The 17,091-nt window shown below is 48.8% G+C and overlaps 1 protein-coding gene across 7 annotated transcripts in view; it reads right to left on the bottom strand.

Moving 5' to 3' along the window:
• Positions 1-419: 419 nt before the first annotated feature.
• MCPH1 (microcephalin 1) overlaps positions 420-17,091 on the bottom strand; it is a 220,314-nt gene continuing 203,642 nt past the window's right edge. For all 7 annotated transcript variants that reach the window (XM_061134656.1, XM_061134654.1, XM_061134662.1 and 4 more), the window contains 2 exons: positions 13,088-13,325; positions 420-738 (listed from right to left, as the gene is read on the bottom strand). In XM_061134656.1, coding sequence (XP_060990639.1) covers positions 686-738; positions 13,088-13,325 — 291 coding nt within the window. In that variant the 3' untranslated portion in view covers positions 420-685. The remainder of the gene's footprint in view (positions 739-13,087; positions 13,326-17,091) is intronic.

The following is a 17,091-nucleotide window of genomic DNA, read 5'->3' as shown; positions in this document are numbered from 1 at the left end:
AGTACCATGAGGGGAGAGAAGCATGAGGGCATCATCATGCAGCACCTGCAGCCTCGCTGGGTTGAGCGTTTCTCTCCAAGACAAGCTGAGCGGCTGTGTGTGTAGGAGTCATCCCGAATCCCCATTTCCTCCAGGGGACGGCGGGCATCCTGGAGGCTGGCGGAGACCCTGGCCTGTGGTGGGTGATGCACTCCTCACCAGAAACTAGGCTCGCAGAAGCCCGGGCTACTTCCATGGCACCAATAATCATTAATTACAGCTCCTGACACCTGTCCTCATTAATTACTTTGAAAGGAATCTCAGGGACCTAAGGTGTAACTGTGATAATGGACCAGCATCCTTCATACCTAGCAGACGATAACCAAGAGACTTGGTGCAGGAGTGGGGGAGGTTTCCTTTGTTCTCAGCAATAAACAGAATTTAATTTCCAGCCTTTATTTAACAGTACAGTGCTTCAGTGACAAATCCTGGGACTTAATTACGATCATCTCCGGGACACACAGACTGGGTTTATATAGAAAAGGCCCAACAGGGGAGGGTCAGTACTTCTCTGAGACACACACTCAGACGTCAGAAAGCCACATGAAGGCACTTCTTCATACACCGCACACGTGCCCAAACGTGATGACATACAAAGGCATCCTTTCATAGCCGAGGACGAGCGGTGGGCTGAGAGGCGTCCTCATCACGGCAGCAGGTGGTTCTCAGAGGCACAGACCTTGTGCTGACTGATCGAATCTAGAGGGAGAGAAGCGGTTAGCACTGATAATGGCCCGCATACGGCAAGACAAACATCTTATCACAGCGGTAGTGTTAGTCGCTCAGTTGTGGCCAACTGTCTGCAACCCCATGGACTGTAGCCCGCCAGGCTCCTCTGTCCACGGTCTTCTCCAGGCAAGGATACTGGAGTGGGTGGCCATTTCCTCTTCCAACCTTATCATAGATACACAAAACATATTTAAAATCTTCAGTGGTCCTGGGCTTCATGGTCCACACGTGCCTATTTACAGTGAAGCAGAATAAGATAAAGTGAAATGAAAAGTTCAGCTCCTCAGCTGCACCAGCCACATTTCAAACGCTCGGCATCCACATGTCATCTTGGATGCAGCACACTTGGACATGCCCTTCATGGTGGAACGTTCCAGTGGACAGTCCATGACATGGGAGACGCAAATTCTCATCTTGCTACGGCAAGTACGCCCTGGTTCAGGGCAGAGCATAACTAACTGTTTTTTGAGAACCACAGGACCTGCCCTCGCCCAGGACCAGCCCCGGCTGCAGGAGAGGGGGCCGGCACAGGTGGGCCTGCAGCCGGCTCCAGCAGCCTGGTGCTCTCAACACCAGAGAGCTGACTGCCCCCAGCCTTCCTGCTGCTGTTAGGATGAGAGAGGCGTGCGGTGGGTGGTCAGTGCTGACTCACTGACAAAGTCAACTTATTGACGGTAACATTATCAGAGGGTGAACAACTGTGTCTGAAGGACTTTAAGAGGTCAGGATGATGACCAATAGAACATGGAAAGCTGTGACGGTTTTGAGATACAAAGCAGAAAAAATGGGTTTATTTTATGATAAAAGAAAAACAAAACAAACAAACAAACAAAAAAACAGAAGAAAAAAACAGCTCATCTTAGTTGTAGCTCAAGGCAGTGCCCCGGAATTTAATCACAGCCCTCCAGAATGAATGCACGGCTGCAAAGGCAGTCTGAGCTGGGAACTGAATCGCAGAAGGGGGGATCATTAATATTTGTTATATAGATCATACACATTATATAAGTGTAATTAATATATACAGTGGAACTGTAACAATTATCATTGATATCACACACACCATAGTCCTCTCCACAATACAGTTAGGGGTTATTATGACTTATATTTTAATGTTAGTCCTTTATTCATGATATATATTGCATATACTTTCTCTCAGTTTGTTACTTGCCTTTTAACTTTTCTTATAGAAGTTTTTACTTATATATTAAAATTATACCAGTCTTATTGCATTTGTACTTTGAATCACAGGTAGAAAGGCTTCCCTAGACTTGGTAATACAAAAATCCAGCCATATTTTCTTCCAGGTTGTAAAAACCCCATTGATTCTATTTCTTACATTGATTTCTGACAGGATGTCATTTTTGAAAGCCAGAGAAGACTGCAAATAGGATGATGCTCTTTCCTACCTAATCTAAAAATCCAGTATATAATTAGCACAGAACAGATAAATAGATCAGTGGACAAGAACAAAATCCAAAAACTGACCCATGCATATATGGGAGTTGAAGAGATGATTCAAGGTGGCATTACAAACCAATGGAGAAAATTCCCTGACAGTCCAGTGGTTAGGACTCCATGCTTCCCTGCTTGGGGAACTAAGATCCCGCATGCCAAAAAAAAAAAAAAAAATCAGTGAAGAATAAGTTATTAAAGAGATGAGATGATTCCTTATATCCCACAATAAATACAGATGGATTAATGCTCTAAACATTAAAAGACTATGAGAGCATTAATAGAGACGGGAGACTAGGGTAAAGCTCGGGGCAGGGAAAGCTTTCTAAGTGAAACCTCAGTTTAGGTGCTGTGGAGGAACAGAGGTATTTGATTTCATCCAGAATCATAATTAAAAACGAAAACCCACAGAAAACACCATATAAATAAAGACAGACAAGTTGAGAGGATTTTATATTTATCACAGAAGGTTAGAGTTCACATTAAACAATCAGTGTAAAGCAATGTGGAAAAGAGAAACAGCCTGATGTAAAAGCAGGCAGGGGGCAAGAGCAGCCAAGTCCCCGCTAGGTGCTCACGAGGAACTCAGTAATTAGCATACACATTAGGTAACGAGGTCCCCAGATACTGAAAGCATGGTTCAAGTCTGGAACTGGTGAGGGTGTGGGAAACAGGAGTATCAAAGTACTGTTAAAGAGTGCAACCTAGCGAAGCTGTGTGCATCAAAATTTAAAGGACACACATCCCAGGGTTCAGTAATTCCCCGTCTATGAATCAAAAATGCTCCTGTCTGGGATTGGGCTAGACCAACTAGAGCTTAAGACGATCTCTTAAAATTGAATTAGAATCACTCCAACTAGAACACACACACACACACACACACAGAGTTTACAACAGCAGAAATAGTGGAAGTAACTCCAAATATCAAATCGTAAGGAGTGTACAAATTAATCACAGCACCTCTGACGGTTAAAAAGAATGAAGCAATTGCATCAAAATGGAAGGATCTCCTAGACCCAGAGTTGGATAAAAGCTCATGAATGTGAGATTCTCCATTTACGGAGAACAAACCCTCAATACATATGTTTATATACATTTATTTCTATGTAAATACATGTTAAACCTGAAAGAGACAGCTTTGTCTGTAGTGTAACTACTTTAGGGAAGGGTAGTTGGATTTGGGGATTTTATGTATTTCTCTGCTGTTGGATTTCCTTGACCATGAAATCAGGTGTCACTCTACATATCCGTCCATCTATTTTGGCAGGCAAAAAAATATTGGCCGGAGAAGGATCCAGTTTTAAATTCAGATAAAACAGAAGCCACAAAAAGTCCGTGGCTAACCCCTCTGCCCTCTGGGACAGTGCTGCCCGAGGGGTTCACCCCTGGACCCCTGAACAGGGATGAGGGGCGCGTGGTGGCGTGTGCGGTGGGGGCAGGAGGGCACTCAAGGAGCGGCCGAGCGCCAGGCCAGCCACGTCCAGGGGGCGCCTCCCAGCCCCATGTTCCTGACTGTAAACACACCCGGGGAGAGGGATTTCTGTCCAAGTTCATTTGGCATCCGAAGATGGCCACGTCCCCAAATTCCAGTGTCATGTCAGATGTACGATCGTCTAACACCCCATAAAACGTGACCACAAGACACATGTTAGCGCAGTGCCAGTCCCCGCCAGCCTAGAGGGAGACAGATTGTACACGAGCGGCTCCCATGAAATTGCAATTGGAAAGAAAGAAACCCAGGTTTTGTTTGTTTGTTTTCAGCAGAGCTATCTCGCATGTCTTGGCACACGTTATCTGCACACATTCAAGTTCACTGGCCATGCTTCTGTGTGGTCGTGTGGTTGGGATGTTGAATCAACATGCCGCCAACGCTTTTTCTTTTTGTTAAGGGTGGGATGGATAAGTCACTTTATTGAACTAAGACTCCGGTTGCCAACAGCCAGATGTGGTCCTGTGTGTAGAGTTTGGGGCCCCTCAGGGCCCTAGCTGGGAGCTTTATCTTGACAAAACGAGCCATGAATTTTAGGGCTGGCAAACAGCAGTGTCTCTGCAGCCGGTATCTGTGCATAAGGGGTCAGCTCGTGACTCTGCAGGGCTTCCCTGGTGGTTCAGATGGTAAAGAGTCTGTCTGCAATACAGGAGACGTGGGTTTGATCCCTGGGTTGGGAAAAATCCCCTGGAGAAGGGAATGGCAACCCGTTGCAGTATTCTTGCCTGCAGAATTCCATGGACAGAGGAGCCTGGCGGGCTACAGTCCATGGGGTTGCAGAGCTCGATACAACTGACCGACTAACACTTCCACGCGATACTTTCTTCTCTCTGCTGAGCAGAGCGAGGGTCCCTGATGGCTGCTGAAGGTTGCCAAGTCCTTTCTGATGCTGAGCCCGGCCCGCGCTTCTCTCTGGACCCACACCAAGCATCTGTCCCCTCTTACCTGCTGTTTCCTCTTCTGAACAAGCCAGGCCCTTCTCTGCTTCTCCATGGATCCTGAGTTCCAGGCCCTCACTGTTCTCCTGGGTGTTTGGAATCCAAGTCTAGGACTCCCCTGCCCATCTTCTCTGTCCTCACACAGCCCAGCGTCCAACTTGCCAGAGGGTGCAGTTGGACTTAGCACTTTTATTTAACATCTGACAGCTTCACATCACCTCCATCACTATTACCCTGGTCCTAACCACCATCACTGATCACCTGAATCTCTGTAAGAGCCTCAGGTCACTCTCTGCTTCTATTTTTTTGTTGTTGTTGTTTTTTTTTAAGAAGATAAATATTTATAAGCAAGCAAGCAAAGCCGCTCAGTCATGTCCGACTCTTTGCGACCCCATGGGCTATGGCCTACCAGGCTCCTCTGTCCATGGGATTTTATAGGCAAGAATACTGGAGTGGGTTGCCATTTCCTTCTCCAGGTCTGCTTCTCTTTAAAAATATGTCTCAGAGCCCATTTCCCTTTCTTTTTAAAATCCTCTGGTGATTTCTGCTCATTCTTAGAACAAAATCCACACAGCTGACCGCCGTCCACGCGACCTATGGGCTCCAGGCTCCGCCGTCTCCTCCCTGTCATCCCCTGGATCCATGGCCTCTGCCCACCTCTCACCCTGACCCTAACTGTTCCCTTAGCGCCACATAAGCCCATCTGACCTCGGCGATGAGCCCAGCTCACTGTCTCTCTCCACATTCACAACCTGTTTTCTTCATAGTATTTATCACCACCAGGATTTTAGAAAATGCTGTCTGTCATCTTTAGACTGTAAGCCCCCAAAGAGCAAGGGCTGTATCTGCCTTGTCACCTGCTATTCCAGGAATGCCAAGAACATGCTTGGCACATGGAAGATGCTCAACAAACACAAACTGGGTGAGTGAATGACCTGATGCCGTGCAGAGGATCTGAAGGAGACAGTCTAACCTAACAGGTCTCAATCTTTTTTTCTGCTCTGATATTAGGGTAGAGATGCTCACTTATCTGATACTTAACCAAGGGTACAATATGAATTTGTGCTGTCTTAGACAAGGCTGTCTAGTTTATACCTAGCATGCCAACTTTTCCTTTCCACCCAAGATATGTGAGAGAAAAGATATCGCAGGGCTAGCCTTGAGTTCACTATTTTTTCTATTACATTTTATATCTATTCCTGGGCATGGAAATGCTAATGATTTTAGTAAGTGTATCTTAAGAATCTTGCTGAATTGATTATAATCATTTCTTGAATCTCTTCAATTTTTCTATGTATATACTGTATCATAGGCAAATATGTTGTACTTTTTTTTTTATATTCTTTATCGTTTAGGAAAGTTCTCTTATTCCTAATTGTTGTCATTGTTTTTAATCATGAGTAGGTATTGGATTTTCTCTAACGCTTTTCAACATCTGCTGAGAACAATCAATGGACTAGAAGAAAAGATTTAATGATATTTGTTTCTACATTCTTCAGTTAAACCTTACCTGATTATATGTTTCTTAACAAACTGCTAAATTTAATTTGCCAATATTTTACTTTGGATTTTTACATCCATCTTCACAAATGAGTTTGGGTTAGTCTTGTAAAATGAGATGAAATAGCTTCTTTTCTTTTTTTCCTGCAGTAATTTGAGATGCTTGGTAAAACTTTTGTTAAAACTATCTAGGGGGAGGTGGTAATGATTTTTTGTGGTCAGACAGACATGAGCTGAAAGTTACCATTTAAACTGTTTTAAGTGTATAGTTCAGCGGCATTAAGTACATTCACAATACTGTGAGTTCACAATACTGTGCCACCATGACCACTGCCCGGGTCCAGGAGTTTCTTACAATCACAAACTGTTCATTAAACAGTAACTCCCCATTCCTTTCCCCCCTCCTTCCAGACTGAATCAACCTGTGTATTCTGTCCCTATGAATTTGTTTATCCTTGGGTAACTCATAGATGCGGAATTACGTGGCATCTGTCTTTTTGTGACTGGCTTATTTCACTTGAACGCAGTGTCTTCAAGGTCCGCTCGTGTTGCTGCAGGTTTCAGAACAGCCTTCCTTTTTAGGGCCGGATAACATTCTGCTGTGTGTCTACATCACAGTTTGTTACCATCATCTGCCCGTGGACACCTGGCTGTGCCCACCTTTTGGCTGTTATCAGCGGGCTGGTTTCTCCCGAGGCCTTGCCCTTCTCTGTCCTCACGTGGCCTTTCCTCTGTGCGTGCACCCTGGTGTCCCTGCACCTTCTTATGAGGTCACTGATCCAGGCAGACTCGAGCCCACACTTACAGCCTCCTTCCACCTTAATCACCTCTTTGCAGGCCCCGTCTCCACACACAGACACAGCCTTGGGTGCTGGGCATCAGGACTCCATGCACGACTTTGTAGGGACACAGTTCAGTCCATACGCGAGCTCCATCACTTGGCAGTCAGTGGTGAACGTCATAAAACCTAACATCTAACAACAACAAAACCGCAGGCTGTGAACTACAGGCAAAAACAGGCTGACCTACAGGCAGCGTCACACTGGGAGACTGAGCCGTGAAGTTTCTTTTGCTCTGTAAGCCCCAGCCCCTCGAAGACACAGGGTGAGCCCTCACCCGAGTGGGGGGCGCTGGGGGTCTGCGGTCATGCATAGGGCAGCCTCGTGAACCCAGCGCTGCCCCGGCGCTCAGCGCTGGCATGTGAGAGGCGGCCTGACGCCCCACACGGCAACATTTCCAGGGACAGACGCAGACAGGCGACCTTGTTCACAGCGCTTCCCGTTCTGAACCGATACGTAGCTGGCGATTAGGTATGCTGCATAAAATACGGTCTACTCTTTCCGCCTTTTTTCTTTTTGAAAGTGAGGCTTGAGGACTGCACCTTGGCTGGAAAGGTACAGAGAAGGGTCTTCTCTTTCACAGTTTGTCCACTTGCCTTTAACATGCTTTTTAACCTTCAGATCACAGATAACGTTCACGCCCAGTGATGGGCGTTCAGTCGGTGTAAATGTAATAAAGTGGCTGGTGGGTGGGGGTGGGCAGGGAGACGGTTTAGGAAATTTCAAAGATGATCATCTAGGACTACTGGTTAAGCAATGAATACCATTAAAGGGAGAGCTTAGAAATGCACTTTCTGAGCACACTCTTAATCTTTTCAAGGCTAATGCTTAAATTCTCGTAATTTACATTTATGTACTTATAATTTATATTTATGACTGTTAAAAACTGTTAAGGTACGTAAACTGCAGCTAGCAGTTAACTTTCTTTTTAAACCAATTAATATATTTTTAAAAAGCCTAAAACACACGAGATGTTGAAATGATAAAGTTTCATGAATTGGTTTTAGTTCTCACTCATTCTGTCCTGGTATATTTCATGCATTTGGAGACCAACTCAGAACACAGAGAATTCATCTCAGGGTCTGAAATTGCCCCTTAACCTTCTGCAGTGCTTTCTGCACGGTGGCCGAGCTCAGGGTCCCCAAGGCGGGGAGCAGGCTCAGGCCGACCTGCCTCCTTTCTCCTCGCCTCGCCTTTCTGCCCCCACCTCTCCACGTCTGGTTCTTTATCTGTGCAGCGGAGATGTGGCCCGAGATGCTCCGAGGATCCCTGATGGACTCGACGTTATCAGCAAACCGTCGGTCCGGGGCTATAACAAACGCCCTGTGCAGAGCGTGCAGCTCTGGGCTGCTCTCCGCTCGGTCCTCCGAGGGGGCGGAGATCCTGCTAGCACGTACGAGGCCACACACTATCAGGGACCTTTTTCCTGAAAACACTGACATGGGGAGACATTCAAATCAAATGCTGTTTTATAAGTTATAAGGAAATCATGCAGAGGCGAGACTTTTTTTTCTTGGCAAGGCTGTTAAGACTATTACATTATGTTCCCACAACAGCATAAAATGTATGTTTTATCACTTGAACGTAGCCCAGACTGGAAATGGCGCCTGAGACTGGAAATGTCTTATGAGAAAGGCCAAGCTCAACCTGATAAGACCGGTGGGGATAAAAGGAGGGAAAAATGGCCACAGTTCTGGCCACTGACCCTCGATGGACGCCCCGTGGGCCCCTGCCAGCCCCCACGCCAGCGGGGACCCATGACCTGTTCCTTCTTGACCGTAAGATGGGAACAGTGCTCTGTGGGGGTGCAGGGAGCCTAACTCCTGGGAAGTGCTTCAGAATGTAACCGGTCATACCAAGATCAGGTAAAGGTAACTTTCTGCCTCCTGGTGCCAGGAATCTGAGTTTTGTTTTCCTGTTTATTTCCATATGTATTCAAGCTCCACAAGTGTGCTCTCTCTCAGAAATCCCCATTCCCCCTCTGGTTGAATGATTCATCAAGAATCTTGGCCCAAGTGTGCTGCTGTTTCAGGGAAAGCGGGCCCTGGGGAACGGCTTGGGAACACAGTCGGGATCTGTCCAGAGGCCTCAGCAGAAAGCGGCTCGGCCGATGTGAGCTTCTGCTCAGAGCAAGTGACTAAGTCATGGCTTAGGTTTCACGTGTGCGGCCCGAGGTGGAGATGGCTTAAGTTCACGCTGTTCTAGGCCAGCAACACCAGGCAGCGGGAGGATGGTGAGTTTTTTTTTTTTTAAGAAAACACTAGAAAACATTGGGTCACCGTTTCTAAGATACGATGAAGGGATAAAAGGCCTATCTGACGGCTCACGGTGCTCGGATGTCAGAGGTCACGGTGAAAGTGTCCACCTTCCCTCTGCTGAGAGGGTGATGCTAACGCCTCCCTTCCTCCTGCTTGTCCAGCCCGTGCGACTCCGTTGCTCAGTGCTGCTTAGTTGCTCCGACTTGTCCGATACCTTGCAACCCCATGGACTGTAGCCCGCCAGGCTCCTCTCTCCATGGGATTTCCCAGGTAAGAATACTGGAGTGGGTTGCCATTTCCTTCTCCAGAGGATCTTGCCGACCTGGGGATCAAACCCGTGTCTCCTGCATTGGCAGGCGGATTCTTTACCATCTGAGTCAATAGGAAAGCCTTTGACTGTATTAGGCCTGCAAAAACAAAGACCCCATAGAATATAGGAATAAATGCAAGGTACTTAAAAAAAAAAACCTTAGAATCTTTGGTTTGGAAGGCAAATTACAAATCTGAAAAGCTGCTTTCAAGAGTTTAAAAGCAGTCTGAATAAAATAATTAAGTCTCAGGGATTCTAGCTCACACAGTATCTGATATTCTAGTTGGAACAAATTTAGTTGATAAATTTTGAGTCCTGCTTTTCATAATTTATCACAAAATGACATTTAAGTTGGTGCTTTAACATGGTTTTAATTTTAATTTCACAACATTTTGAGAATAAAGTATTCTCTGGAAGTGTTTATGGTGAAAGCTAACGGGAAGGAGAACAGTCTTCAAAAGAGAAGACGTTTCTCTGCCAAAGGAGCAGGAATGACTTTTCTATGTGTTGGTGAGTCTTGGGGCCCCACGGCCCTGAACACTGACCCCTGCAGAGGGAGGGAGTCTGCACTCCTCTGTTGTCTGCTCCGATCATTCTGTTTATTACTCTGTCACGTACAGAAGTAACTAGGTCCAGAAAGAACCAGGTGACTTGCACTTGGTAAGAGAATAAAGAATCAGCCTGCAATGCAAGAGACCTGGGTTCAATCTCTGGGTCGGGAAGATGCCCTGGAGGAGGGCATGACAACCCACTCACGTATTCTTGCCTGGGGAATCCCATGGACAGAGGAGCCTGGTGGGTACAGTCCACGGGCTAACAAAGGGTCGGACACGACTGAGCGACTAACACACACAGAAAAGGCGATGATCTAGATGACTGTGTGTTCTGTAGGTCTGTGCATATGTGGAGAGACATCAAAATGAAATCTCCTTCACCTGCACAAAGCTGGAGCTCCATTCAGAGGGAGATGCATACACACTAACAGAACACATATTTTTCAAGCATGTAACACTCATACGATGGGGCTGGGGAGACAGCCAGAGGACCCAGTGCACACTGGCAGCGGGACTGATGTTATGGGTGAGGATTTCAGCATACGGAGAGCCAAGGATTCCAGGACACACAATACCCGGATGTTGCCAAGGGCACACGCAGATGGTGTGGGCAGTGACAAATGAGAAACAGGACATGAGTTATGGGAGAGGAAAGGACAGAAACGCGGGCCCGCAGCTTCAGCTCTGAGGGCCCATGGACATGATGATCCAGGCTTCAAGCAGGCAGGCGTCTGCCTCCTAAAGACCCGCCAGCAGCGGGGGCCACGTGGCCAGACCCCTGGGGGAACCAGGCAGGCGGCCGACATGTGCACAATGTGTGTGCAGAAATGCACCAGCGCCAGGAAGGGGCCAGCCAAGTTCCCCAACCTGGAAATAATGAGTGCAGACCAGCCTCCGGCCCCCTGCACGACCACAGGCTTTGGAAAGACTAGCCGTCGATGTGACTGTTGATGTCAACCATGCGCACCGTCCCGTTGGCTGAAGGAGATTCTTTTCAAAGCACAGTTCTGCTCTCCAGTTGGTGTCATTTTGATACATGCACTTCTCTTAAAAACAAAACAAAACAAAACCAAAACCTCTGTTTGAGAACATAGGATGTTTTGAAGGTTGTATTTTTGGCATGTAGAAAAGAGTAAACAGCCTCTGTTGGCTTCTGGACTGTAGCTACAACCATAGGTGTTTTGAAGTTAGTTTCCAGGCAAATGATAAATGACTGTGCACCAGAAAGTGAAAGATTGTGTATCAAAGGAGGACCATCGGTCATTTACAAGATATTCATAAACATGGTTGTTATAAATGAGTGCCACCGGAACAAACACGGTCTCTGCCAATCTGTTAAACCAGCAGTCCCCGATCTTTTTGGCACCAGTGACCAATTTCACGGAAGACAATTTTTCCACAGACTGGTAGGGGGGGTGGTTTTGGGATGATTCAAGCGCATTACATTTATTGTGCACTTTATTTCTAATTTAATGCTGCTGCTGAGCTGACCGACAGGGGGTTGCTGGTCTGCGGCCCCAAGGCGATCCTGGTGTTGAAGAGTAACATCTAGGAAGTGGTGAGAGAAGCCAAGGGTTTGGGGTTTAGAGACAAGGAAAGTGAACAGGAGTAAGACTGAGAAAGAAACTTAGGTGGAGAGGGAGACATCTAAGAAGCCACATGAACATCTTGGCCAAAAGTGCTGAGATGGGTAATCCAATGTCAGGGGGTGAACCTCCACAAAGCCCACAGGTCGAAGCCTGAACCTCCAGGGCCTCGGAATGGGACTGTGTTTTGAAAAAGGGCCTTTGAAGAGGTCACTAAATTAAAATGAGGTCATGAGAATGGGCCCTGATCCAGTTACTGGCGTCCTCAGAAGAAGAGGAGATGAGGACACGAGGGAGAGCCATGTGAAGACACAGGAAAAGACGGCCTCCTGTGAGCAGGGGAGAGAAACCAGCCTCGCTGACACCGACCAGACGGCCAGCTCCAGGACACAGGGAAAGATGGCCCCCCAAGCAGGGGAGAGAAACCAGCCTCACGGACACAGCAACGGACGTCCAGCTCCAGGACACAGGGAAAGACGGCCCCCACAAGCAGGGGAGAGAAACCAGTCTCGCCGACAATGATCAGATGTCCAGCTCCAGGACCGAGGACACCTTCCTGCCGTCTCCGCCCTGGGCCTGCGGTCCCGTTACAGCAGCTGGACCAACACGTGGCCGTCCACACGCAGAGGAGGAAGCTGTGGAGCTGAACCCCCGTGGACCCCCGCCCCCCACACCACTGCATCCCACGCCGCCGGCTCCGCCGCCCCTCCTCCCGGTGCCCCGGGGCCCCCAGAGCCCCCGCCACCACGGTTGGCCTTCAGCCGCCCAGGATCAGGGCTCACCTGGGACCCTGCCTCCCCCGCAGAATCCCCGGGGGGCGTTTGCACAACACAGCGACACTGACGCCGACACACACATCACATTCACGCCACACCCGCTTTTGGAAATAAAAGCCAAAGGCGCTTTGCTGTAAAACAGCACTGTGAGCACGAGGACAGGCAAGTGCGGGCAGCGGGCAGCGGGCAGCGGGCGTCGGGGGAGCGGCAGGGGGCGGACCGCAGGGGCAGCGGGTGTCCCGTGGAGCTTCTGGGAGTCAGGCTGCCGCCAGGGGCAGCGGGCATCCGGGGAGCTGCAGGGGCCAGGGCAGGCCGGCTGGGCCTTGCACACAAGCCAGGAGGGCCGGTCGCAAAAGTCTAAGAGGACTTCCTTTGTCCCCATGAGCTCACCTGGGCGGACAGGTGGTCCTGTGACAGCTGGTAATCACACGACTTTTTTTCTTTAACCACAGGCCTCTTAACGCAGATGATGTGAGAAGTGCACCACCCTGATGCTCTCCCCAACCGTCGCCCCGAGGACCGCAGGACAGAGGCTCTGAAGGGCCTCCCCGTGGCTTTGACTTCATAAGGTGCCTCCCCCCTCCCCTCCACCCAGGAACCGGCATGCGGATGCTTACCTAGGATCCATGTTTCAGACAGGTATTTGACCATCTCCTTCCTCCTTCCTGGGGAGGGTCCGATGAAGATGCTGGCCTGGCGAGGGACCTGCGTGACCCGACCCCCGCAGAGCATGACCAGCTCCCCCAGCTTGGCTCTGGGGGGATTGCTGGCCGGGGAGATGAACATGGTCGGCTGGTCGGCAAACAGAGTTCCGCGATACTGCCCGGCGGACAACAGACGTTCCTGGCGGCAGAGCTGTGGGGAGAGATGGGGGCGGGGGTTACTCCAGACCTCTTCACTGTTGAGAACAGGCCGACTGAAATAGAGCAGGCTGAGGTTGGGTTGTCTGTCCTCCACGGGTTCTGAGGATCCAGGGGTGATGACAACATTTACGAGCAGATGACATTTTCTGTAGCAGCAAAAACTCCAAGCAAATTTACAAGCAAAAAAAAAAAATTTAGGCCTTTGATTTATTACAGATTCTAAACCAAATTATTGGAAAGCAATCAGCTGTTCGGTTGAGCCAGGCGGACAGCCTCTGGGTCCTGAGTGATGGGAGGGCCATGGAGGCAGGCGGCTCACCCGGAGTGCCCGCCGCGTGGGACCACCTCCTCCACCCGGCTCAGGGCACCCACAGCGGGCGGCATCAGCGCTGAGCCGCTGCATCCACCCCCGCCCGTCTGCAGGAGAGTGCAAACTGGAGTCCTGGCCGTGTGCCCGCGGGCCAGGTGGGTCCTGAGGGCTGCGTCCAGGTGGGTGGGGACCAGTGTGGAGACCCTGCAGGTTCAGAGGCGCCGTGGCCGCCCTCGGCCTGCCCTGACGGGTCAGGGTCAGTGGCTGGCCCTGGGCGGCGGGGAGACCCCTCTATTCTGACACACAGTGCTAAGTACCAATTAAAGAAAGACTCCTCTATGCGCAGATAGCCCTGGGGAGGTGGTGAGGGTTGACAACTTCAACCCATGAATTTCCCTGAGGACAGATCTGTGGCTCAGGGCAATTGAGGGTTTTGACGGGAGGTCAGTGGGAGGAGAGGGAGGTGCCCCTCAGAGGAGGGGGCACCCAGCGCCCAGAGAATAGGGGGTGGCCAGTGCTGACCTCGAGGCAGGAAGGCAGCAGAGGATACCCTCCTCAGTCTGCCGCTCCAGCAAAACCCGAGAAAGAGCTGTTCCTGCACTCAGTTTTCATGATGCTTTCATTTTTAGGAAAAGATCCTACTACAAAAAAAAAGAAAAAGGCTCCATCATCAGTGAAACCAATCTGATAAACTTAAATCCGGCTGTAGAGTCACTCTCTTTTCTTACCCCAAGGTTGAGTTTTGCCATAAGCTCTGATATAAATCATCACATTTTATATCTTCCCTTTGACTCGGTAACTAACAGGGCAAATGACAATTCTACCAGTGTGGTACCTTCGTACATGCCGTCAGTTACTCCCAACATCCCTGGGAGGCAAGGGGAGGGGGGGGCTTCTTTAATTTTGCACATGAAGATACTGATGCGGAATAGATTTGCTTTGGTTAACTGTGAGCTGAGCTGCAGAAGAAAGCCCAAGACCCATAAATGCAGTGAGTCACAGGGCCACGCGGCCCTGCAGCTGGGGATCAAGAACCTCCGTCAAGTTGGATGTGGTCACACGTTGTCAAAGCTCGCTGTAGGAGGTGAGAACTGACACAGCAAAGGAACAAAGTCAGGGCACCTTTCCCGGGTTTTCTGTTGCTCAGGTCCACTCTGTCTTTTCGTCCTGAGCAGGGAAGCGCGGTCGTTTTCTGGGTGCTGATATCTGCGGGGCCAGGTGTTCAAGGTGGGCGCCCCTTCCCACCAGGGGCGGGGGGGAGACTCAGCCAACCGCGGGGACCCTCCTTACAAAGGCCTGCGTCACGCCTGGGCTGGAGTCTGGCCAGTGGGGCCTGAGGGCGGGGCTGCTGGGGGCGGCTTTTCCTCACTCACCATAGGAGCAACTTCATCCTGTCGACACAGGACACCCTGGATTCCCAAGGCTGAGAACAGCCAAGCGGGAAGACGGAATGGCGTGGACCTGGGCAATGAGGGCCTCTAAGTCGGTAGCCTGACCAAACAGCCCTGTCCTCCTCTGTCCTTTTAATGTTGGGGGGGGGGGACCTCCTAACTTTTGTTTCTCTCCATATGCTCAGTTTAATCTCCCCACCCCCCCAAAAAATTTTAAGAGGTATTCTGAATTTTAATTGAAGTATAACTGATTTTATATTAGATCCGGGTATGCATAGTGATTTGATATTTTCTTATGTTACAAGATGATCACCACGATAGGTCTCATTACCATCTGTTATCATACAAAGACAGTACATAGTTTTTGACCATCCTCCCAAAACTGTATATTTCATGCTCATGATTCACTTATTTTGCAGCTGGAAGCTTGTACCTCTTCACCCGTCCCCCCGGCCCAGGTTACCTCGCCGATCCCCCTCCCACCACAGCGTCCCCTTTAGCGGCCACCAGTCTGTTTTCTCTATCTATGCCTCCGTCACTGTTTTGATCTGTTTGTTCATTTGTTGTGTTAGTTTCTATATATGAGTGCTATCACATGATATTTCTCTTTCTCTGTATGACTTACTTCACTTAGCACAATACCCCTTAGATCTATCCATGATATTGCAAATGGCAAGATTCTATTTCTCATGACTGACTAATAGTCCATTGTGTGTATACACATCCCACGGCTTTAGCCCCTTGTCTGTGGACACATACGTTGTGTCCATATTATGCGGGGTATTATTAATTCTCTTTGGAAAACAAGCCTCTTCTGACTGGTGCTGTGACGACCTAGAGGGGTGGGCTGGGGCAGGGTGGGAGGGAGGTTCAACAGCTGGGGGACGTGTACACCTGTAGCTGGTTCGTTTCACTGTACAGCCGGAACTAACTCAACACCGTAAAGGAATCATGTTCCAAGTTTTAAACAGTGATCACAGCACAGTGACAGCATGTAACTTTAAATACCTTTCGAGTATCCACCAAGAGTGTTAATACACTTGGTTAACTGGGACTAGGTTCCTATGCAAAGCCAGCAGCCTGGCAGGGTTAGGCCCAATGGTGATGACTTTGGGATAGGACCGGTGGCGGAAGGCAGGCCTTTCATTCATAAACTTTACTATTCTTTACATTTTTAAAGCACAAACTACTTCCATAACTGTGTTAGAACTTCAGTGGCAGAGGTTTGAAAAAAATATCTACTGAACAAGTTAGCACATCCACTTTACAAAATATCATAAATCTGAGGCAGGGCTTGGAAAAGACAAGAGCCAGAGACTGTCCTGTCTTCTAACTGAGTCCCCATCCCAACCACCATTCTTCCATATTTCAACTCCATAAATTATGCTGCAAGGGGCAGGCTGACACGGAAAACTACGACCATCTGCTGAGAACGCTGGATGCAGCTATGTTAAGATTCCAAGTGTGACGGATGCATAGTCCTCCCCTTTCCTAGGATTTTATGACTGATCGGATAACATTAAGATACCGAGTAAATGCAGAGTGTTAACTTGAACTTCCAGTTTCTCTGCTGCACCAACATCTAACAAGTAATTTTTGTATTTATAGCCACACTGGAGTACTTCCTTATATTTCTGTAGCTAGGTTTCAGAACTGAAAACCCAGAAGACACGAGTGAACACTGTAAGGGACGAACATTTCAAAGAGCAATTTGAATTGCTTCTCTTTTCTGGGATCCTTGACAATAAGACTCGAGAACCAATCATTCTGATTCAGACACTCAAGGACATCAAAAGAGAGCGTGAGACTCACAGATTACAGACTGTAACGGTTATTATATGGATTATAACAGATTATTAACGATAGCAAAAGAGCTAGTATAACTAAGTTAAACCATCTTTAGGCAGTGGTGGTGGTGGGTGTGGTCGCTCAGTTGTGTCCGACTCCCGTGACCCCACGGACTGCAGCCCGCCAGGCCCCTCCGTCCATGGGACTCCCCAGGCGAGGACACAGGAGTGGGCTACCACTTCCCTCTCCAAGGGATCCTCCCGACCCAG

Source organism: Dama dama, chromosome 32, assembly GCF_033118175.1.
Source record: "Dama dama isolate Ldn47 chromosome 32, ASM3311817v1, whole genome shotgun sequence".
Lineage (NCBI taxonomy): Eukaryota > Metazoa > Chordata > Mammalia > Artiodactyla > Cervidae > Dama > Dama dama.
This window is presented reverse-complemented; position numbering and strand designations above follow the sequence as displayed.